General features: G+C 35.6%; 1 protein-coding gene across 2 annotated transcripts in view; it reads left to right on the top strand.

Annotated features, from left to right (window-relative positions):
• Positions 1–25,154, top strand: part of CACNA2D1 (calcium voltage-gated channel auxiliary subunit alpha2delta 1) — a 379,138-nt gene extending 353,984 nt beyond the window's left edge. Inside the window, exons 29-39 of one of the 2 annotated variants that reach the window (XM_027711461.2) lie at positions 269–355; positions 720–787; positions 2,080–2,118; positions 3,370–3,441; positions 3,741–3,893; positions 3,982–4,034; positions 6,872–6,927; positions 7,071–7,200; positions 8,534–8,646; positions 11,817–11,899; positions 20,558–25,154. In XM_027711461.2, coding sequence (XP_027567262.1) covers positions 269–355; positions 720–787; positions 2,080–2,118; positions 3,370–3,441; positions 3,741–3,893; positions 3,982–4,034; positions 6,872–6,927; positions 7,071–7,200; positions 8,534–8,646; positions 11,817–11,899; positions 20,558–20,674 — 971 coding nt within the window. In that variant the 3' untranslated portion in view covers positions 20,675–25,154. The other variant, XM_039388463.1, reaches the window with a different exon arrangement.
• The last annotated feature ends 247 nt before the right edge of the window (positions 25,155–25,401 follow it).

Raw genomic sequence — 25,401 nt, 5'->3', positions numbered from 1 at the left:
AAAAGGCTACAGTAACTTTATGAAGCAGTCAAACAGTGCACAAAAAGTGAATGAAAAAAGTAAGCAGAAGCATTCCTCTTAGTCATGCAGGTGTTGGTATCTGAGCTACCACAGGTGATGTGTACTACAGCTGGGTCAGTGCTTTTGGATAAGGATTTTTTTTAATCATTCTGGGTATTTGAGTAATAATTTAAGTTTCAGAGGAAGAGGCTTTTATATCGTCCTAACTTTTTCTGGTTTTTTGTTTTTTCCCTTTCTATACTGTCAGAAAGTGGTGCCAATAGCTATGAATCAGGTATTATGGTAAGCAAGGCTGTGGAAATAGACATTAATGGAAAACATCTGAAGCCAGCAGGTAAGACAGAATGGTGCCGAAACTCTAAATACTTTAGTTATTTGGTTGTTGCTCAACAGTGAATTAGAAAGTTAATTGAAATTTCAAAGGCACTTCACTTCATAATAACATTATTTTCTGTGAAACAGTTCTAACCTTGCTGGAAGAAATCAAGCCAAATATCTGGTTGTATTTGAGTAAGAGTGCTTAATTTATTAGTCTCATGAAGGATGCTGGTGATCAGACAACTGAGTAAAACTCATATTTTACCCTTCTGCAGTTCAATGATTTAGATGTTCTTATAATTTTCCCCTTTATTTTAGGATTCTACATTACCTTTTTTTTTTCATTTTACTAAAAAAGTCTTTCATGTATTTCTTGTTAGTTGTTGGAATAAAAATTGATGCAACCAGCTGGATGGAAAATTTCACAAAAACCACAATCAAGAGCCTGGTAAGCAATTGACCAAGTCTTTTTTGAACTTTATTTGCATTTCTCAAAGCTTCAGATGCAAATAGGTCTACTAACTCTTTTTGCCAGAGTTACACTGATGTGAAATTGCCAAGTAGTTGTGGTATTTAAATCATCCAAATGCACAAAATAAATCTATGTTGAAATAGGCTGTATTTTGTACGTCTTGCTTTCATAATTATAAAACATGGATAAAGACAAAGAAAAATTACATATTCCAGCCAGTAGGCTCTCTACAAGATTATGCTGTAGCAGTGAATAATATCTGCTGAAGAATTGATGGATCTATTTTTATTTAATATGGAGGATGGGTAAACAGTGAACAGTAAGGATTGATATTGCAGCCAACACTGCAGCATTGTAGCAGAACTTAAGGAAATAGATGCTTAACCACATCATTCCATACATCTAATGCTTAGATGTAAGTGGGAAGAAGGAAAAGTTAAATGAAAAGAAAAACATGGAACTGATACTGAATTCGTAAAGGAGAGGCACAAAATGAAAAAAACTTATGGAACGTAAGTTCCATATTGGATGAGGCAATGTTGCTTGGTGGGTTGTGTATTTCAGGCATTGGTGGCTGGCTGTTTTAGGTATTTGAGCAGTCAGTGGGTAAGCAGATGCATTGCCTAAATGCTAAGGACAGTTGAGTACAAAAATACATAAGTGAAAAACAGAAAGAAAGACGAATATCTCAGATTTACTATGAGGTTGAGGACATTATCTGGTAGTTGTTTTGCTCAGGACGTAATGCAAGGACACAGTTATGTGCGTATGTGCAAACATATTGCAAGAACAAAAGAAAAACATGTTAGGAATCAACAGCCATAAAAGATAACTGGGTTGATGGGCTTTCTTTATCATGTAGAATTCCCACACTTTGAGACTGGTGAAGCTTTCTCTTTTTAAAAGCTTTCTTTCCACACCCCAAACACATGGCAATGTACCTGTTCTTTCTCTTTTACTTTATGCTCACAACACTGACATTCTGACAAGTCCTCCAAACTATTTATCTCTAATATATTGAACATATCTGTAAAAGGACCTGTATCAGAGTTTTTGGGAAAGGCAGATTGTGCTGTTGATAATTACTGAATAATTACTGAATTGTTCAGAGAGAAATTTGTAATAAATGACATGTACTCAAAATTTATATTAATATATAGATACTGAAAATAGAGTCACTTGTTCCTGTCATGATAGATTAATATAACTGCAAAATACAGAGGGTTTTGTAACATTTTTGTGAAGATTACTGTATTTTTGTTTTTTAGTGCAACAGTGAAATCTGTGGATGTGAGAGAAATAGCATGGTAAGAATACTTTCAGTTTATGATATCTGACAGATTATGAAAATTCACTCATTCTCTCTAGATTTATCTAAGACAAAGCTTCTATCTTTGTTATTTGAGGGTTAATGTTACAGAAAACAGAGCTTAGTTGTTTGTGTCTTGAGACAGATGAAGGTTAGGAGGGGAGAGGGGGAAAGGGCATAAAAGTTAGGTGATGTGCCTGTTGCAAGAATCATTGCAGTGAGGTTATGATAACTAGTGTAAAGAAAAAAATACAAGAAAAGCAATAGAGAATGATGTGAAGAGAAATGTGAGAAAAATATAACAGTAATTTGCAAAGCAAGAGACAAATTCTGAGAAAACAGAATAATTTGAAAAAATCTGAAAAAAAGCCCCAATATTAGAATTACCTCAGAGAAGGATAAATGCAAACTGAGAAGCACCAGAGTATGTGATGTGCCTTTCAACAGTCATTAGTCATCCTCCTCCCCCTGGTTCTCAGCACATTTATGATTAGGGGACCCCATTGCTCTGCTGGCACTCAGGAGAGCACAGCTCCAGGGACTGTCACCATATCAAGTGTTGCCATGAATTTAAAAGCTTTCCTCTACTCAGGTCTTCTGAGTTCTTTTGTAGAGTGTGAAGACCATTAAATGTGAGAATTACATCTAAAAAGGGTACTCTGGGAGGTTATCTATTTGACCTCACTGCTATCTCTCCAATCTCTGGCTGCAAGGATCTTTTACAAAGTGCAAAGCATAGAGAACAAGTGGGCTTCCCGTTACTGCACCTGACAGCTGGAAGAATCCCACAATCCCACTACAGTCCTTGGCAAGTGAAAAGAATCATGACTAGCAAGCTGAGAGTCTGTCCTTAAGATTTTTACTGTTGAAATCTGCAAATGGAAAAGGACTTTAGGCATGGCTGAAGCCCATGAGAAGTTGTAGTCCCTTATTATGAGTTGAGTTTCAGTTATAATCAGATTTAATAAGGATATAGCATTCTTGGAGCTCACAAAGTATTGAGCAAATAAGAATTTACAAAAGAACTTCTATGAAATTAAGCCACAAATAAGCCTTTGATCTGTTCAGACTTTTATTACACTGATAATGCTAATTATTATAGCTTAAACGTGGCCCTTGGCTATGAGTTTGTGATTTAGCCTGAACCACATAGATTTGAAGATATGTGTTGAAGAAAAAATAGTTTCTTACAGAGTGCTATATTGACAAATCTTTCCTGTAAAACCTATTTCACTCTTTCTTACAATAGCATGTGGACTGTGTTATCCTTGACGATGGTGGATTTCTTTTGATGTCAAACCGAGATGAATATACACAACAGGTATGTATATTTTTTAAGGACAGAACATGAAAACCAACAGGAAGAATTTTTAAAAGAAAATAAAAGCAGCTTTTTACTGTCAACTTACCCTAAAGATAACATTTCTGAATCACAAAAATATCGCTGGATCAGAAATTCCAGGGTTTTTTATTTGTCTTTATTACAGTCTTATTTATGCTTGAAGATGCCATATTTCTACCAAGTTGTAATTTTTGTGCTTTGCCCTTAGGCTGGTAGGCTGCCAATGGATTTATACTGGGATATACTTTATCTGATGTCTCTATATTCTCTCTCATCAGATTGGAAGATTCTTTGGTGAGATTGATCCTGGCCTGATGCGAAACCTGATTAACATGTCCCTGTATGCCTTCAACAAGTCATATGACTATCAATCAGTCTGTGATCCTGAAGAAGAACCAAAGCAAGGAGCTGGACTTCGTTCTGCTTATGTGGTCAGTAGTCCCATGTACAGTGGCTGACATTCTATTAAAAGTCTCCAGGTATTTATACAAATAACATAATCACTTGTTTTTTTCCCAGCCTACGATAACAGATATTTTACAACTAGGATGGTGGGCTTCAGCAGCTGCCTGGTAAGTACAAGTGTGTAGGAAATCTCTATGTTCAAACTATAATTATTCAGTGGGTTGAGACTGTATTTAGCTTGGGTTAATATTTCCCCCTAAATTCTCAGCTATGTCTCCAAACATGACCATTCTATCAACAGGTGAATTCAAAACTGCTCTTGCCAGGTTTTATGATTGTGTGTTCTGACTCTACAAAATCAACGTCAGGAAGCAGACTTTGGATTAGTGGCCTAAGTACCATTAGCAGTTGTGAAGGTTCAGTCAAAATTATTACATTTAGAATCACTTATCACTTGGTTACCTATTTCAGAATATCATCTTTCCCTTTTTCTAGCAAGCAGTCCTAAGAAAATCAGTAAATCATTTTACAAAACACATGAATCACAGAATCATTTGGTTTGGAAGGGATCTCTAAAGGTCATGCAGTCCAAATCCTCCTATAATGAGCAAGGCCATCTTCAACTGGATCAGACTGCTTAGAGCCCATTCCAATGTGACCTTGAATGTTTCCAGGGATGGGGCATCTATCATCTCTCTGGGCAACCTGTGCCAGTGTTTCACTGCTCTCACCATAAAAATACTCTCCTTGTATCTCTCTGAAACTACCTTCTTTTAGTTTAAAACTATTACCCCTTGTCCTGCTAAAAACTTTGTCCTTATCATTCTTAAATGGCCCTTAAAGTACTGAAAGACCACTTTAAGGTCTCCCTGGAACCGCCTCTTATCCAAACTGAACCCCAGTTCTCTCAACCTTTCCTTGTGGGAAAAGTGTTCCATCCCTTTGATCATATTTGAGACCCTCCTCTGGACCCACTTGTTTTTCTGTGTTGAGGGCTCCAGAGCTGCACACAGTACTCAGGTGCAGTATTTTACCTGTTTCAGAGCCGTGTAGATTGAAACTCCTATCAGCTACTTCCTCCAGCACCTCTTGGCACTGGGATAAGAAATTGAGATTGACCTGGTACTTCTGCATTGGTGTGGATTGTCCCCTGGGAGACAGTTCCTTTTTCTAAAACTTCATGATGCCTTTTTTTTTTTAAACTACTGAGCTGGAATAAATTACCTACTTTATTAAGCTAAGGGTTAAAATATATACCAGCTGAAAAAACATATAGTAATTTTCTCACAGAAGCACTGTGAAGATTGTATGTTGATTTTTATTGTTGGTTACGTTTTGTTAACAGGAAGAGCAATAATCTCGGTTTTCTTGGACAATAGCAAACCTCAAAAACTGAAGATGGGCAATAATCCAGTAGAGAAACTTGAGTTCTCCTCAAGAAACTTTAGTTTATCAGTGTTCAAATCAGACTTAGTGGTCTGGACTCAATTTAGAACTGAGGTTTTTCTGTATGAAGTTTAACTTGAAAGCACAACATTAAAGCACTTACTATGGGCATGTTTTTAATGGAATCTAGGTCAGAAGCAGGCAAAGAAGGCCATTAAGCAAGCAGAGTGAAAAGGGCTGACTAAAAAATGGATTCGATGAGGCACCTGGCAAAAGCAAATGCAGGAAAATAAAAGAAACCAGGTTATTAAAGAAAGATATAATGTTTCAGGTAAAAATGTGGGATAAAGGTGTGAGCAATCATGTTCAAAATTTATATGGGATACATCAGCATTTAGTTAAGAGAGTCTGTATCATTTCCCTTCAGGCTCCTTTAAGTCAGAAGATTTAAGTTTTCCCAGGCTGCCTTTTTCATTCAGTTCCCTGTAAATTCTGTGGTAAGCCATTACAAAGGATTACTATTTTCTGTCAGCAAATTGCATCACTATTGAATGGCACCAGGTCTCTTCTGATCCATGGCTGCTGTGTGCTTCCCTCTGATGATTTAAAGCACAAAGCTGTGGATGCAAATCCAGAGCTCCTTCAGGCACTGCCTTCCTGGGAAAGGTGACAGGCATATTCAGTTTCTTTACATAGGAAGCATGCTGGATAAGGAGAAAAGGAGAAAAAAAAAATGGAAGGTTGAATGAAGTTATACACTCTCTTTTCTCTGCCGAACAAATGTTAGATCAGAATGAGATAAGAGTCATATTTGTGGGTAAAAGTAAACCTAAAACTTTACAACTGGAAAATACAACTCTGGAAGGTTTAAGTGGAAACAGGGAGTCAAGGAATATACTTGTTGCAGTTCTTATTTTGACAGGCTCTTAGAGGATAAGGGGGCTGTGTATGTGACAAGCTGGTACCTGCTTTAAGTAAATAAAATTGGAAAAATACGATCATAAGTGAAGAAAAATAATTTTAAATAAATGAAGCTCTTTAAACATTAGTGTTTTGGCAGCAAGTAGGAAGAAAATACAGTCCATAATTCAACAGCAGGAATAGAGAAGATTTTAAAAGTCAATTGTTACAGTAATGTTTTTTATAATATACTTGTAATATTCCAGTGTTGGTCTCCTTCTTAGCAATTTAATGAACCTTAATCAGTGTAAAGTAACTAAGTCAGGAGAATTTTACCTGAGTGTGTTCAAAAGGAGTTCTGGTTGGTTTAAGTGTTAGAGGAATGTCAACATACCTCTTCCACCTCCTGCAGAGCTATAAAAGGAGTGCATGGATGGTATGTTAACTTTTCCATTACGCGAGTTATGGGCACAAGTTATAGTAAATCTTGACAGTAGAATAAAAGATTAGTATGAAAGACCTGTGAGAATGCATGAAAAGAAAACCAGAGTCAAACTGTAAGGTTTAAAGAAAGACAGCTTTAATAACAGGCAAAAGTGTAAAAAAAAAATAAAAAAATAATTTTTAATAACTTGTATTTGACTAGTTTTCAAGTATCCATTAAATACATGGAAGAAAAAGATCCTTTAATGAATACATGTTGTCTTTCTGTGTTCAGGTCTATCTTACAGCAGCTGTTTTTGAGCTTGACTTTTCCACGGTTCCTTGAAGCAGGTAAGTCAAGAGAATGTTAAAGAGTCAACTTTGAGTGAAGTAGAAGGTAAGAACCTAGGCTGGGAGCCATATTTGGATCTCCCCATTATGTCTGTGACTTTAATTGTCATTGTTTATTTATTTTCTTTTTTTCTTTACGTCAGCTGATATGGAAGATGATGATTTCGGTGCTGCTCTGCCTAAAACAAGCTGCATCACTGAGCAAACTCAGTATTTCTTCGAAAATGATGATAAATCCTTTGGTGGGATTGTAGACTGTATAAACTGCTCCAGGTAAAATTTCTTCAATGTAAATAACAACTTTGGAATTGTCATTTATTTTACAAAACATAATGACACTATTATAAGAACAAAAAATATATTTTGGATTAATTTCACCAAACTTACATAACCAAGACAGAGAAGTTTATAGGCAGATAAATTACATTCCCTTTGTACCGTTGAGAATGAATTTTAATTCTAACAATTAAAGAATCGTAGAAATACTCTAGTCAATTTTTTGGTTTATAATCTCTATATGCTTCATGAAAACTGTATTTCTATCGCTGTTACAACTTGATTTTTTTTAATTTATTATGTCAACTTAAAAGCATTCTGCAATATTCTGAGGGATAAAATTTTCTTTAATCTGGTTATGTATTGAAATTTTTGATGGTTAAGAAGATTATGCAATTTATCTTCTAATTTACCTTCTATTCAATACTGCTTATGATTTAAGAGCTGTGAGTCTTATAAAGCAAACAAAGCCATTTTATTTTGTGATTAAAAGAATTACTCTTCAGGCTCTACATGCCTATTCAGATGATGTTCAATATTATGTCAAAAAATTGGACACTTCAGAAACACAGCAGTTTGGACCTTGCTCTGTGTCTCATACAAGAGCCTGCTGGTTTTTGCATGCATTTTGAGCTTCTGAAAATATCTTAGAAATTAGAATTAACAGCCAGATTTCAAACTCCTTGAAGACAATATTTCAAGCCAGGAAAGAAAGACAGAGGACATCTGAGAATGGTGAATACAGCCAAAACACGCAGACATTTTTCACGCTTCCCTAAATCCTCCTCCATGTTGCTAGTATTTGTTGGTTTTATTTATAAATTGTGGATGACCCTACTAACTTAAAGACTTTTTGTGGAATTATATGGACATGAAAATACAACAAATACATATCCAATACATATCCAATACATACCCTAAACCTTTCCCTCACCCTTTTATAGACAGGTTTATGTGCTGGGGTTTTGCTTGTTTGTTTTTGTGGTTGGGGGTTTTCTCAGTGTTAATTGATGCTGAACCGATGTTATTTCTCAGTACAGCTACTGCGGCAGCAGTACAGAGCTAGCTATTAATTAAAGTAATTTTATGCTCTTTTCCATTTTTTTCCACTAACAAGTCTAGTTGAAAGAGAGTACCATGGAAATGTCGAAAAGATTACAAAATTTGTTATAAATGTTTCTTGCTGTTTGTTAATGAAAAAGATAAACAGTAGCAGGCAGACTGACTCTGTGAAACTGTATTATTTTTTTATTCCAATATTGTGTCTCCTTCTCAAATATGAATTTTCTTTCTTTATTTAAACATAGGTTTTTGTTGTCTTTTTTTCCAGACTTTATCATGCAGAGAAGATTTCAAACACCAATCTAGTATTCATTATTAGTGACAGCCAACTGCTGTGCCGCTCCTGTGACCCAAAGCCACTGATGCAAGCAGAGAAGCCGGGTATCCTTTAAAATCACATTATTTAATAGTGTGGATTGATTTTTGGCTATGGGATATTGGAATATATTTGGGGAAAAATGACCCGTTTATGTACATATTAGTAACATGGTATCCACTGGAATACTTGAAACAGCCAGTATTTGTGGATAATATCACAAATCATCTCAACCAGCAGTCATTGAGGTGGAGAGCAGAGCTCTTATTTGTGAGAACTTAGACAAAAGTGGGCTCCCAGGAACTTAATGAAGTTTCAAAAAGTCAGATACAAAGTCTTGGGCCCAAGACAGAATAATTACACACAGCTGGACAGGCTGGAGACAGAGCTATTAGGAAGACCTATGGAGAAAAGGGCCTGAGGTTCATGACAAACAAGTTGAACATGAGTTGGCACTGTGCCTTGCAGTAAAGAAGGCCAGTTGCATCCTGGGCTGTGATAGCAGGAGTGTAGTCAGCAGATTGGGAGAACTGATCCATCCCATCTCTTCAGCACTGCTGAGACAACCTCCAGAGTGCTGTGTACTGTTCAGGGCTTCCTAGTACCACACTGAAATACTGGAGGAAGTCTAGTGAAGGGCCACTAAAGAGGTTGCTGTCTAGAGCATAGAAAAGGCAAGGAGAGTCTGAGAGTCCTGGGTTTGTTCAGCCTTTAGAAAAGACAAGGGTATGTCTGTCTAGAGAAATAACAAAAATGGGCAATGCCAAGATACGAGTGTTTGTTCATGAAAAGTTGAGAGGCTACACCAGTAGCTAATTGATGGAAGCATAGCGTGTGCTCAGAGCCAGTGACAAGAGAATAGCTCAGTGGGTTGCAGCATGGTGCCAATAACACCAAGGTTACAGGTTAGATCCTTGTAGGGGCCATTCACTTAAGAGCTGGACTTGATGGTCCTTGTGGGTCCCTTCCAACTCAGAACATTCTGTGAAATCTGTGAAACTGCTTACTTGTGGAAACTGCTTTAGCTACCAAAGGCTAGAGTTTATCCAGCTGCTGGCATAGCGTTTCTTCAGAGATGGCGGGAGACGTAGGTGGCTTACATGCTAAGCAGAGTCCTTACAACACATGCATTAAAGTTAAAAGCCTGTGAAAAATTGTTCTAATTTACAACCACCTTCATGTCAATCTCTTTGCTTTAACCTGTTCACTGCAGTAGATACTATGGTGATGGAAATACATAAAACCAATATACACATATTGTAGGTCAGGAGAAATTCACCTCAGTCTTGCTCTGCAACACTGGCTCAAGGATAGCATGCCAGGTTTACCATGGTGGTAAATCAAATCATAACTTGGAATATTATGATTGAATATGGAAACCAATTAGTAATACCTTTGTCCATGTCAGGAAGTTAGTTGAGACAGCCTCTCCCATTTCTGAAAAAAAAGCAGATGGTAGTACAGATGATTTGTTTCTTTGGCACAAGCAATACATTCATTGCCACATTAATAAAACTAGAATTCCATCTACGCTTGGACTGAAAAGGAAGTTACATTGGGGTGTCATCACAGAACTATGTAAACACAGCCTAATATTCTAATTGGCTTCAGTCCATGACAGTTTGATTAACTGTTGCCACTGTCTGAATTTATGCACAGCACTCATGATAGAAAATGAAGCAGGTTTGATGGGAAATGGGCACATGACTTGCATTTTCCTGCGGGGTAAAACTCGTAGAAAGCAATAAATGACCTCAAATGGCAGCCAGAGCAGCTGGGTGGGCTTATATTGACTAAATGAACTATTTTATTTTTTTTCCAACTATGCAGTACTAAGTTATTCTCTCTTTTCTGTAACTAAGGTACATTGTGAAATGCAGATGTAGCATAACATCATCCAAGCAGACAGAATGACCTTTGGGTGCTATTCAGATGGTTATTATTACACTTTGCTTCCTTTTGGCTGGTACAGCTTTGCTTGTGCTCATTGTCTCTTAGGATATTTCCATGTTTCTACTTCCCTTTCAGTTGGGCCATGGCAGAGAAAATGGGAGGTGAGTCTGATAACATCTGCATGAAGGCAGATGTAGGTCTGTAGAGCTAAATTCCGCATCCTCTTCCCTTCTCTTGCCTTTGGTCTCTCTACTTATTGCACTGAAGCTGCTGTAGCACACCATGGTATTGCATAACTAAGATTGCTTCAAGTGTAAGTTAGAGCTACTAAGATGAGTAAAGTTTTGGCGCTAAGTTTTTTAAAACACTCTAGTTTAGCTTTTATGTGTGTATACCTACAGTGGAATAAAAAAAAAAAAATCAAAACAACACACTGAATGGTAATATAAGCAGGTTTCACCCTAACACAGTTTTGCATTTTATCACACCCAGGCCTTTCAAGACAGCTGCAATGACAGGAGCCCCTTGTTACTCAGTGGCACATATGAAGTACAGTATTTGCACTTAAATATCAACAATTACAGATTTCAGAGATGTAAGCTAAAGCAGTATCTCATGTTTACAGTTAGCCAATTAGTAGTGTGTCACTGCTCCCACTTCTCTCTTGATGTTCTGTCGTTAGTATGGACAGCATTTTCCCTGTCTGCTTCATCACTGAAATGCTAATGAGATCTCATTAGTTTTTCTGTCATTTACCATCAAAGCCTACAGTGGGATGATCTTTTCTATATTTGGGGTAATATAAGTGTACACATAATAGAACCAGTCATTTTTATAGGTTTTCACTGCAATGTTCAACTGGTATATAGCATTAATTTTCCAAACAGGTTTCCTTGCTTTTACTATGATCTTCATTTTAGCAGAATAACTTAGAGGTAATATAACCTATAACCAATCAGTACCATTGAAAGTTTATTACTTTATGAAATATTTTCTTCAATATTTATGCAATGATAAGAAAAGCAATACAGAAAATGTTAAAAGAATGCAGCTTTTATTTTTTTTTTCTGTGTATAGTTCTGAAAATACTAATTCTAAAAAGTTATGCAGGATGTTTATTTTCTTAATTAAAACAGTGTAAGAAAAAGGGTATTTCATTTTGATTTATCTGGAGAGTTGGGTTGGTTTTCTTCAAACAAAGAACTGTGACTATTGATGTTTATTTCAGTACTATCTGAATTAGCATAAATCTTCTCTTGTGCCATGAAAATAAAAACAGAATGTCAATCCTGCTGATGTATGATGCACGAAAAACAACCATGCTCCTTAACCAGAGAAACAGATGAGGGGCCAAATCCTTGTGAAATGGTCAAACAACCTCGATACAGAAAGGGTCCCGATGTCTGTTTTGATGAAGCCAAACAGGTAAAATTGAACTTGTTAGACTTTAGGACTATCTTTAAAGACAATTGTAGATCTACTTTAGAAGAGTAGTGAAAACTGTGTTTAAGCATACCTTGGTGCCTGGTAACCTATATATCACTAAACATACTGTTCACTCTAGACCATAGTCACTCTATTTCAAATATCCCATTATTAACATAAAATTAGCAGCTGCTTTCTTATCTGGCTTTCCTATAATCATTGTACTTTCACACATAATTCTCACTGAAAAAACCAAACATCAGTGAGCATAACACTTGGTCTCTATGTGGTGCTGTGAAGTTCAGTTCTTCAATGGATTTCACAAGTACACGATAATCCTAGCTTAAAAGTAGTATTTTTATAATAATGTTTCCAAATATTATTTAAGGTGTTGTTAAATGATTAAGAATGTTATATGTGGTTTAGGATTTGTTTCTAATTCTGCAAATTGTATTGCCCTTAGGTCATATTCTTAACAGGTATACAAGTGCATTGCTTTACTAAAATCACTAAAATTGTTCTGTTTAGTACTTCCTGTATTGCATTGAAGTTTTGAAGGCAAAAAATTATAACTGTGCCACATATCTAAATTATTTTGAATATGCTTTTCCCCTTACCTTTCAAAATACTGTATGAAAGAGATTATAATGAATTTAAATTGTTCAGAATAAATTTCAAGACAGAAAGTGCTGCACATGAAAGTGCCAGGCATTAGATACAATAAATATTTTTAAAATTCATTTTTAGTCCCTCATGCAATTTCTGCAAAGGAAAGACTGTCCCAAATTAATGCAGTTAGTTGGCTATAACTTATGTATACCAAGTCATGTTTCAGTGTGCTCTGCTTTTCCTGTAAGGAGGCACAATTACTGATATGTCAGTAGTATTAAAAAAAAAGTTGATATTCAATACATTTGTTTCTAGTAACGAAATTTTATTTTAAAAAGGAAGTCTTCTTACTGGCCAGTAAAGATTAAATAAAGTTGAAAAACCATCCAAAAGCTATTTGGCCATTGTGAATATTCCAAATGCTCCTAATATGATTGTGTGTGAAAGTACAACTCTTGCTCACTAGCTTGATGTGCTGATCAGTGTGTAAGTCATGTGTTTTGTAACAGTGGATTGTTTTGGTTAAGTTTATTTGCAAAATTTGCTGTGAATCTCTTGCTCTTGGGTGGATGCTTTCACATTAACTCTGCTAACTGCTAGCAAACTGCATGATATCTCATCTTGTATGTCTTTTTTTCTGTGTTTTCTTTCCTTTCCTCTACTTGCTACTTTGCCCGTTATTAATAGGATCAGCCTATATGCACAACGAGTCGTGCCTCTGCCATGACGTCCGCTCCTATCTTCATTTTTCTGCAAGTTTTCATGTGGTGTGGATGGTCAGTTACTTTCTCTAATTTTTTGTTTTGTCCTTGGCTTAAAAAATTAGCAGACTTTTTTACTTACTGAACATACAAAAGAAAACAGAATGAAGCAAGTCCCAAAAGCAACAATCTGGAGCAAATTACTATTGCAATATTAAGGGAAATTAAATATGAAAAAACCCTGTCTGGAGCCTTATAAATCATAATTACTGAACACAAGGGCCTCTCCCATAGCACATAGAAAGACGAGGGAACCTGTTGGGTTTATATGGTTGGCTCTTTGAGATTGCGCATGTATCAGCTGAGTACGTGTCATTCCCTTCTAAGCATTTTTGGCTTGTCCTTGTTGAAATGAACAGAAGAAAAGTTTCTACACAAAGATACAAAGTAAATAGAAGAGACTGCAATACCTGTGAAAATAAAGCTTTACTTAGGGATGGCAAGGATGAGTGCTCTGTGTAAGTGCTGCTATTGAGAAGAGTAAGGAGTTTTCACTGCATTCAAATGAACACAACAGTTAATGATGGAAGATAATATTGTGCATCAATCTATTTAACTACACGGGTAAGGCCTGTATGTTGACCTAGTGCAGACTCTGGAGTTCACAGCAAAAGCCTTGGCAATTAGACTGTGTTGAATTTAATGGTGTGGGACTGTGTCACTAGCTACTGTGATAGCAACATGTCTGCAAGAGAACTGCTGAGATAAGGAGCATAAAATTCGTGACTGGAGGGGTCTCTGATCAACATTATTGCTCTGAAAACCACTAGAGGGAGATACTCACATGCCTATCAAAGTAAAGCCAACTGAGAGGCAGAACTGGAAGCTTAGAGGGCATTTTTCAGAGTTAGTGTAGTAAAATACTGAAAATTGTAGCAATTTAGAAAACCCATTTTCTCAGTAATGTATATTCTCTTTGAAATTAAGGGAAGGTTCAATTATTATCACTTGAACAACAGTGAAGAAAATCTTAAAGTTCTGTTTAACAACTGTATTTGAGTAATTCTGAAGTTTCCTATTCTGTATTTAAATGATCTAATTTCTAACAAACTTAGGAACTTGCACAGCCATGGTAGAAGGTTGTAAGAAAGGGTAAAAGTCCCTTCCCCTAAGCCAGTGGTATTTCACTTTAAAGTCTAGATTAATATCTCATGTTCTTACTCATGCAATTTGCTCTGCAAGTAACCTTCTTTTAATTAAAAAGCTACTGTCCAATGTACATAAAACAGCAAAGACTCACCTTGAGCTGAATTCTTTATGCCCAAAATGGACTTTCTGCTTAAGATGGGAAACCCACGGAATATAATTTTAGCTGATAGACTTTTGGCAGCAGAAAGTTGTAGAGGTAATTTTATTCATCCATCTTGTTTTTAATAACTTTGTGATTTTGGAAATGGTTTTTTTTCTGGACATTAATCTGTGTAGTTTTATTAAAATCACTGAAGCCAACACAGATACAAACCGCTGACCAGGTTCAATAACGTGATGGGTTTTTTTTTCCTTTTCATCAAGGATAACAAAATAGTCATTATCACTGCCTTGAAAGGCTTAGTCTTACTTTGTACATGCACACTGGTTTTTTTGCTATGCCTGAAAGTAAAGAAAAATACTGTATAGGTTTTTAGCCCCTACTGTGAATGTCTTACTCCCATCAACTTCCAGAAATGTGGGAGCTTTGAGGGTTATTAGCAGACCAGACAATTGGGTATATCTTGATGGAATAGCCTATGTCCCTGATCTGTGCATGGGTAGCTGTACAGCTTTGACAGCTTTGTATGGAAGTCCAGACAAAGGAGGGTAACACAAAATTTATGAAGGACCATGCACTGGAACTGGAAATGACTCTTGAGTAAAAGCAAAGGTCTTGTCCATACAATATGAAGCATTTAAAATATATACTTATAAAAGGTATAACTTTGAGATGATCAACTGACATCGAAGGCCAGATCAGAAGCTCTTTGACACATATTGTTGTTTTACCATTTTATAAGTCATTGTAGCACAAAAGGTTCTGATGAATTGTTATGGTTTACAGGCAAAATTTTAGTACATTACATAGTTCTAATGCACTTCTAAAGGACTAAGAAGTATATCAGCTTAACATGTATGTATATATGTATTTTTAGTTCCATGTGTATTTTTAAAATTTTGGACTGGCACTATCTTCAAGGAAATGTTCATATATAACAATGAATATGTGGGCTTGATACTTAACAATGAATATATGGTTTTGTAAAAGCATTCATTTCCATTCTGAAAGTGCTGAATAATTTTCACAGTGTGTGATGTAAAATAATCCCATCTAGAGTTATCATGGTAAAGTATGACAAGAAGGAGATGACACTTAGATTTGACACTTCTCTACCTCAAGCATGCCAGGAAATTTGACATGTGATTTATTAATGCAAGAAATTTCTTATACATTTCTGATGAAATGAAAGTGGCTAAAGATGATTCTTTGCAATTTGTTTTACAATTCTTTCTCTTTTCAAAGAGAAATAATATACAGAATATTATTTTGAGGACAACACAGGAAACACATCCCGAACTGATCTATTATTCAGGATTTTTGTATGATTTACGTAATGGGCTGGAAAATTTCAGTGGAAGTGCTTAAAAATAGTTCAGTGTCTAATTGCACTAGCAGAGGTAAAGATAATGTAAAGATAGGATAAAATAATGCTATATACCTTTGTTATAAGATACTTTAGAAGAAATCTCGAAAATAACATACACATGTAATAGTTGAGAAGTTTTCTTAAAGCTCAAGAATAGGGGAAGTGTTTTCAAAAAAGGCATTTTGAAGACCATTCAGAACTGATGTTTTTTCTCAGTCTGGTTTTAAATTAATGATGGAATCTCAGTAATTTCCCTGAAACTCTTGATTTCTTTAATTCATGTAAATTGCCATATAATCAGACTTTCTCCTCTTTTCTTATACTGTTTTGTTTTGTTTTTTTCATTTCCTCTAGTTTTCAAAACAGTAAAAGTACACAAGGAAATTACAATGTTCAATGCTAGGGAGAAAAAAATTAATTTAGGTAGGATTTACTGTACCTTCTTTGCCACTACTATTTTTGTCTTGGCTTATGGCACAAAAGAATAACTGATTCCAGAGGCAATATTTAGAAATTGTTCTTGACAGAACTGCTGGTTTACCACTGCAAATTGGTCTACAAACTGCAGAAATTCAATGTGGCTTTGATCAATATGAGGTTAAAATCTCCCTGACCTTGAAATATATGTATAAACCTTGGATACAGTGTTACAGTTTAATACTGTCATTCATAATAAGAAGAAGCCTCTCCTTCATGAGGCTTTCAAGACATTCTCTATTATTGTTAATAGTGAATCCCTTAAAAAATGCTCTGTGTAGTCCTAGAGAGAAGCAAAATTTCAATCCAATAGGAACATTGTATGACTGTTGAACGTAAGAGCAGTGACCATAAATTGCAATGTAGTTAAAACAAAATCTCAAAGAGCAAATAGAAATAGACCACAGAATGGAGATGTTTTGGGGTTTTTTTCAAATGCATATAGTGGTAGGATTAATTTATCAATGTAATGTACCCAATATTTAGTCTAATACAGAGGTGACATGTAAGATAAATACTGTATAATTCAGTATGTGGAGGCCTATCTACTCTGTATCCATACTGGATGCCATTTTCACTGTAAAGATGTTTTCCCCTTCATGTTATGCACAGTTTTGTTTAAGACCTTCAATTTACTTCTTATTTACTCTCCAGACATCTCCCCTCTTTTGAAAATTTTTAAATCTCCTGCTTTACTTTTGACTATTGCTTCAAAGAAGACTTCTCTAAGAAATTTCAATGATAAGAAATCCTAAATACCAAAAGGTAACACTGAGTGCTGTTCATTGAATTCATGTGAGAGGAAACCTTTACCAATAATTCTGTTTTTTAATGGTAACCACTGTGAGGAAGATGCAACAGGATTATTTTTAGGTGTTTTGAATAGAAATAAAGCTACATGACAAGACATAATGCAGATGCAAATAGTAACAGAGCCAAACTAAATAAACCAGAAAGTTCAATGCATCTTGAAATCTTAGCATCCTACTCCAAATCTGTGCAGAAGAGTTCACTTAAGGCTTCCTTATTGACAAGAAACCTCAGGAATTTTGAACTTGTAGAGTGCAATCAACCAGAAAAAAAAAAAAAAAACAAAAAAACCCCAAAAGCAAAAATAAAACCACACAAAAATCTAAACAAAAACTATAGAACTAAATTATAAAGCTATCACATGACAGAGACATATCTGGAAATGGCTACTGTTGATAAAGAATGGCAGCTAACATGAGCTATTGGCTTTAGGACAGAATGAGTTTTTGTTTCTTTCTAAGGAATTTTTGGGTCTTGTTTGGTTTTTTGGGTTTTATTTTACATCCAAGTTTCTAAAGGAGACTCTTGGTGAATATTATAATTCCTGATAAGGTATTGAGTATAATTTGTCTGCTTTATCTGATTTTCCATATATTTTTCCCCAACTGATTCTGATTTCTCTGACCTCCTTGCTTTGAAGAATGCACTGTATGTAGAGGGAATACCATTAAAATTTTCACCAATTAAAACTGACACAAAGAACTCATTGAAGTTCTTCGCTGTGCCCTATAATGCCCAGATTCCCTCTTTACACCTCTGTTATGAAGCAGTTGCTCTAACCTCATATTTGCTTCGTGCTTTTGTTTTAGTAAAAAATTTCTACTATAATTTTCAGCATATTCTGCAACAAAGTCATAAAAAATTATTTATCAGCCCTTCTAATTTTCCTGTTTATATTTAATCTGTCATTTTTATGTACTTTGCTGTTCCTGTTGGGTAAACTTGATTTCTTAAATACTGACCTTTTCTCTATGACAGTGTACTTAAGTTCCCTACTGATTCATGCAGGGGTGTTTCTTTGGGTTTTCGATTTGGTTATGTGTTGGGTGTTTTTTTGGTAGAGGGTGGTGGTGGTGTGTTTTCATTTGTTTTGGGATTGCACTTTTATGTGTGGTTGATTTTTCTAATTGCGGCATTAATTTTACCTGGTTATCTAATGCAATATTTCTAAATATGCTTCTGGACCCTTGTAAGGAACTTGCTTTTTGAGATGATACTTCTAGGTCTGTTTGGCTTTTTCCTTGCTTTCTGTTTTCGTTTGTTTGTTAAGGTTTTTTCTGTTTTCTTGGTTTTGAGGTTGTTTGGGTTTGTTTGGGGTTTTTTTAACTGCTTTTGGTAATTTTCAGGTGGTTGCCTTTCTTTAAGTTGGTATCTCCTATTTTGGATTTGTTTGACCTGATCTTTCACACAAAAATGCTAAATCCTATTGCATCATGGTCTACAGAGCTACTAGGGCTATACAGAGCAACTCCACTAATAATTTTGAACAGGGCCCTGTGCACCCCTAAAGGTTTAAAGACTGTTTGTCCCAAAAGCCATTTGTCATATCTGAAAATGCGGTCTCTACACCTCTCTTTGATAAGGTGTCGATCCAATCTTTATGTACCTTCTCCAATCTCATATAACATTGATATTGTCCCTCTGATTGGGTGGTCAGCAGTGCAATTCTAGTATTACTTTTTTTATTATCAGACTCTGAAATTTCTTACCTACAGAGATTCCATCACACTTCCCTTTTCCTGTAAGATTTTTATGTTGTTGCATTTTGTATTATCCTTTACGTGGCACCCTTCTGCTGCATGTCCTATACTGCCATTCTTATAAAGCTGGTAGCCTGACAGTGTTCTGTGCTACTGATAACTGCCTTCCACCAGGTTTCTGATATGTGTATTATTTTGGGATGGTTCACTGATGAGTGATTGTCATTCCCCCATCTTGATTTTATGTTCCTAGCACTGGAAGGTTTTGATTAAGGATGTGCCAATCAATTAAAGATGGTTTAATGACCCTTCCTTATTTATCCTGCTTGTGTTCTTTTTAGCTCCACACTGACCCACTCTCCTGCCCCCAGCCTTTTCTGAGGTACATTGAGTATTCATTACATATCAGTCTGAACCAGGAGCTGTTTCCTGCTGGCTGGTTTTCCTCTGATTTTTGTTCTAAAATAATTTTTATTTCTGTGCCAGAAGCCAGGCTCTGTTACTGTTCAGATGCAGTTGTCTGTCCTTCCCTGAACATGTTACTCCTGTTAAAGAAGTTTCCCTAATTGCTAATATACCTAAGTCCCTTCCCATCTACACTGTTTTCTTGTCCTTGGAGGCTTGGGATCTCTTGGGAAATGGAAATCGTCTTTTTATACTATGGTACAGAATACAGTGAAAACAAGAGAAAGACCAAGTATTTTTAGCCTTCAGAGCTACCCATGAATCCTGGACTCAGCAGACAAAGAAATGGAGGGATGGCTGGAACACTGTCCTGGTGTTTTAGGCACTAACCACAGTTTGTATCAGTCCTGAGAAACAAGGTGTAGGATGGTACAGGCTCCAGAACAGGTATCAAATATATTTCAGCTGGACTAATGAATAAGTCCATAATGTGAAAAGTATTATGCATTATAGGCAAAGTGGAACCAAAGAACAGCAATGAATGGTAGAAAGGAATGAGGAAAAGAGGTGTGTGATTGCTGTGTGGCATAAGGAATAGTAGGGTCCACTGATGCATGAGAGAGCAGTGCAACTCAGAGTGAGCCCTCAAAGGGGAGCATGTCTTCTCTACTGAACTGCATCAAACATGTAAGAAAACATACTAGGAAATTTGGTTCTCCTACTTGAATAGAGCATCAGAAACAAAGAAAGAATTTTCATTTTCTTTGATCATACCTTCACCTGCAGACCATATTCATTTTAATGTGCCAGCATTAGATTTGATGAAATGGACATAAACATATTTTGGTATTTGTTTTCTAATCTTGAAAAGTTATCTGTTATTCTGTCTTTCCTCACAATAAAGTGATACTCAGAGTCTTACAATTGATGTAATTTTAAGGAATACAAATGGGGTTTTCTGGGGCCCCCGGATATATCCCATAGCATTTCTTGTTTGATGGTGTAAGTATCCCACCTAGTTCATAAGTGACTGTAGTAAACCTTGAAAGTATTTGATTCTCCCATGCTAATGGTTAAAATAATAGTACCACCCTTTGTATCAAAAATCAGACAAACTTTCAGGAATTATTTTGCTGTTGTGTCAGCAAAATAACGTATATAAGACCAAAAAGGATGCCTCAATGATAGTTCAAAATGTTGCAAACTAAACTGTAGATTACTTCTTAGGAAAATTCATTGTAATTAGTGTTAAATGATTTCTTCTTTTCTTGTCGACAGGAAGATTCGGCTGACTGTGGTGGTGCCTCTGGTCTGAGTCCATCACTGTGGTCCATGGTAGGAATTCAGCTGGTCCTGCTTTGGCTGTTATCTGGCAGCAGACACTGCCAGTTATGACCTTGCTAAACCAAAAGCTGCATAACTTAATCAAGACCCGGCCAAAACGATAGCCTCAGTTTCATTTTAGAAGGGGTCAGCTATTCAGACAGCAGCAGAACAGCAGCGCTCGTGTCTGGTGATCAGTCGTTGTGAGATTCATAAAGGCGCCCACGGTGGCTGCATGTTGGAGTGTCGGATCCTTAAACGTGTGTGAATGCTGCATCATCTATGCCATCCGAGCAGACTTCTGTATGTGCTCCATTGGGGAAATCTAAATTCTTTTCTGTTTGTTTGTTTGTTGTTGTAATCTTGATGACTTCATGTAAAAGGGCTCCCCTAACAATGGCTTACGTTTATGATTTTCATTTCTTTTAAGCTTTGGATATCTTGAAGATTTATATTCTTTTACATGAACAGTTATTTAAAAACAGAAAAAAAAAATAAAAAGAAAAAAAAAATATTGTCCCCAGTATATGTTACTAGCACCATGATGGCTGCTTTGAACATCAGTTTTGTCCAAACTAGTTGAGTAAAATGAAAATATTGGCCAATTTTCATTAGAAGTTCAGCATGATTGAAATGTTTCATGATGAGTGGTTTGTTCTTCCGAAATGAATCATGCAGCCAGCTAAGTTTTGGTAGGTTGATAAATTGTATGTAGGAAGGAAAGAAGGGAAGGAAGAAGAAAGCAAGAAGAAAGGAAGAAAAGGAGAAAACTACTGTGTTTCAAAATACAAAGGTGCTGGAGAGTTTAACTAAAAAGTTATCTTCGTCTTAAGCTTGGTGTCATCTTCTGTCAGAAAAAATGTTAATTTCAACGTAACATTCACCTCCTTTTTACAATGCAGTTACATATAAAGCTAGTAGAATCATTCAAAGGCTGAAACAAAAATGCTTGTGAATAAAAAATGTCTTTGTGATATTTGAACGTTGGTTTCCAAGGGTATTTTGCATGATGATGATGCTATGTTATTGTTTTCAGTTTGTTTTCTTTGATGGTAGAGTATAGTTCATTGAAAAGGTAACTGAGTGATTCTTTTATTGTGTGAGAAACTGAACATTGCAATGTGTTGCAATCAAATCATATTAAATTATATTATGAAACAGAGCTCTGAATATACTGTGCAATGAAAAAGCTGAGAAAATAGGGTAAATATAGCTATTGTAACAAAAGGGTTGAGTTGGATTTTTTACAGAATAGTGATCTCACATGAAAATCTGTGTACAGATATTTTAAGTATATAAAAATGAGATTTAATGCATTTATTTTTGGAAATATATGTTCTCTAAAGTTCATATCAAGTTCCCCCTTTGTTTCCTTCATATATAACCACCCCTAATATTAAAACTTCTGCTGTTGCTATTTATTATTGAAAATAGCATATTCAACAGCAAAATGTCCTGGTTGCTGTGATTAGAAAAAATATAAACAAAAGGGGAGCCTTGAATCTATATGTATGCACATTGATACTTGATTGTGAATAATAACTTTAGAAATTGTTTTTATACAACCTCATTGGTGGTACAGGTTGGTGCAGTAAATTACAATATTACAGTGTAGCATAGTGTTGATGCAAAATATGATTTGCGCTTTTTTTTTCTAAGTTTTCAAAACTAAACAGTATTGCAAGACAGCTAAACCAATGAATGTGCAACTCTGCTGGTATTGTACAGTTCTGCTAACAACTGCAATATGCAAATATTAACATGGCACAATACACTAGCTCTTTAAAAAAATTATAGAATGCAAAACATTGGTATGTATATTCTGACAATTGATTGATATAATTTTGATCATGCCAAAAGCTTAAAAAAATGATTGGTCATGCATTAATATCCTATGAAAACTGAAGAAACTCCTCAAAGCCATGGCATGGCTTGAAAGATCAGACATCTACTGTACTTGTACTCATGGCTGGTTCATTGTTTCTCATGTACCTTGGCTCCAGCTATGTATTTTCTCATGTTTGGGAACACAGTGAGTGAGGAAAAATAAATCCTGACCTTTTATTCAGTGATCAAATTTAGCTTTTTAAAAAAAATGTCTCTAATAATGTCATGGATGACTTCAGGTCCTCCTCAGGGAAGGTGAGCTAATGTTGATAGTATGGGTGAAGATAAACTTGAAGCTCTTCTTTCAGTCATATTGCTGTACTTCTCTTCACCCTGTCACCAGTTACCACCTGATACAAAAATTGGTTTAAGTGGTTTTAATGCCAAGACTGCATCCTGTATTTTTCCTTGACGTGATCAATTCACATTTTATGGGAAGAACAAGTTTTGTAGGAATAGGCCAATACTTACTGCATTCATAGCTTTTACTCTAAGGTTAGTTAAAAGACACATTCGTTTGCATTTTGCTCTTTTTAATTCTTGAAAGATTGTTGGTATATTAAGTTCTCTATAGTTTTCATTTAGCTTCCCAAAAGAAACCCTTCATGGACAAGTTACACTATTTAACACTGGCAAGGGTTGTGCTGGCAGGGCGTATTTGCAGTTACTTATTAAACTTTTTATTAAAATCTGTAGGCATAAAAAGAGAAGGCACAAAGTCATGGTGCCACAGAAAACGTCTGTGGGTCTTGCTCTCAATCCACTTCCCTTAAATTACTCAAATGCAAAAGGAGAGAGAAGCTCCTGCCATGCAGACACATAGCCCTCTTGGGTGATCAGAAGAGGAAAATGTCCTTTGTTCCTCTCCTCTGCCCCTCTATATGACCTGGAGAATAATGTTTCTTATAAACACTTAGCCTTCCAGTCACAATACCCATCTAATTAAAAATTCAGGATCTGGCTCTCTGTCCCCATAAAACTCAATACTTTAAAAAATATTATTTTAAATACTTTAAAATTTTATATTTATATCCAAGTGATGGTCAAGATTTTTTTAAAATACACTACCCTGATATCTGCAAATTTCAAAACACAGATGGAAAATGCAATGTGAATTTTGGCTATCACAAAATGTGAACACCAGTCGACAGAAATAACTCACATAAATAAATACAAATTCTCATGCAGAAGGGTGTCCTTACCCTTACATAATGCATCATAGTTGTCTTCTCTTGTCTTTGAAAGAAGAAACTTGATCTTAGGCTTTAAATTGAGATATTTTCAAATTACAACATATTGTAAAAAATTGTAAGCCAGATAAAAAGCTCTGTTGATATTTGCTCAAATCCTTTAAATAGCATTAAGGGAACTGTTGGGATTGGTTTGGTTAACACAGAAGTCATGCAGCGTATTGTATGTCTGACAAATAACCACCATTAAAGTTGTTACAGCATGGTGCTGTGCAAAACGTGATCTGAGGACTTAACATGAAAGGTTTCTTTTTAGTTTTTCATTTAAACAACCAGCATTACTGCCAAAACACTGACCGTGGTCCATATTTGTAACAGGTTTTTAACATAACATAGCAGGTTTGATTGACAAGATTTTTAGGTCCTGTACCTTTAAGATTTTAGTATGATCTTTTTCATGTTTCTAATGCTTGAGGCTTTACTGCTTAACTTGACAAAAACAACAATGTTGCTGCCATTTGTAAGTTTTCCTACAATATTCCTTTTACTAACTTAAAAACTGGCCTTACTGGTTTTAAACAGGCAGTATCCCTTTTAAGTGACCTTCACAACCCAAGTGTTACTTGCTGTGGTTGAGAGTGTTTTGGTGTCACTGAAGAGACGTTAAGACCTTTTGTTCTCATTAACACATAAACTCAGAAAACTTGCTTAGTAAGAATTCCAAAACACCACCTCAGTCCCATTGAACCTTAAAATTTGGAACACTGGTTATTAAGAAATATATTAGTGCCTACAAGGCACTACAATGCACTCTGGTGTTTTTGGAATGTCGACTGAAGGTGAAATCTTAATAACTCCTTCCTTAGGATAAATTTTACCCTGTCTTCATCAGACATTCAAGCCTTTAGAAAAGGCCAGATTTATTATTATTTTGTTCATACCACAATGTTAATATTGTTAATACTCATTGTACACTATTGTAAAATATTAAAACAAAGTGTCTGAAAACAGTTCAAGAGTTTTGAAAAGTTAGCCTCACCCTCTTCCCAGCTACTTGCATCTGTCCTGTTTATGATTTAAAAGGAAAACATCATCTTGAAGATATATTTCACTGAGGCTAAAGGGATACTGTCTTGTTCAGATGCCATGAAATTGCGATTGTGATCTGACAAAGCTGTCTTCTCTTCTTGTGTTGTATGGAATGTCTGGATCATGCTTTCTGGGATATTTTTATTGAAATGCTCAGTGTGCGTTTCTGCAGAAAAAGACTTGGTTGCTCTTACAAGGCAAGCAGGTCTTTCTCCCTTTTCTTGTGTTCTCTTGACACTTTTGTGGAACTTGACAAGCCTGGAAAAATAATTTTTTGTAAAAATTTGTACAATAATGATATAAAAAGTTTATAATCCTAGAACCGTTGTGTTAATTATTGTGCAAAACCAGTATATTCAGAATAAAAGTTTATCATTTAAAGTCAATGACTATTTTGATTGTTCGCTCTGTATAATAAAAACTTGTAAATAAGAGCCTACATTATTTACTATATAGTACTTCTGAGTTTGCTATAAAATTGCACCCAAGTGTCTGGAGAGAGCGAAGACAGGGACTTAACAGAGTTTTTCATAGGGTTCAGAAAAGGATGTGTAGCAGTGACTGTGAAAATTTCAAATAAAGTGGGGAAAAAATAATCTAACCAATGAAAACTGAGTCTGTAAAGCTCTAAGT

This window comes from Pipra filicauda, unplaced genomic scaffold, assembly GCF_003945595.2.
Source record: "Pipra filicauda isolate LSUMZ 115617 unplaced genomic scaffold, ASM394559v2 scaffold101_size5749837_pilon, whole genome shotgun sequence".
In the NCBI taxonomy this organism is placed as follows: Eukaryota; Metazoa; Chordata; class Aves; order Passeriformes; family Pipridae; genus Pipra; species Pipra filicauda.
The sequence above is the reverse complement of the archived record's forward strand: the minus strand, read 5'-3'. Positions and strand labels throughout refer to the sequence as shown.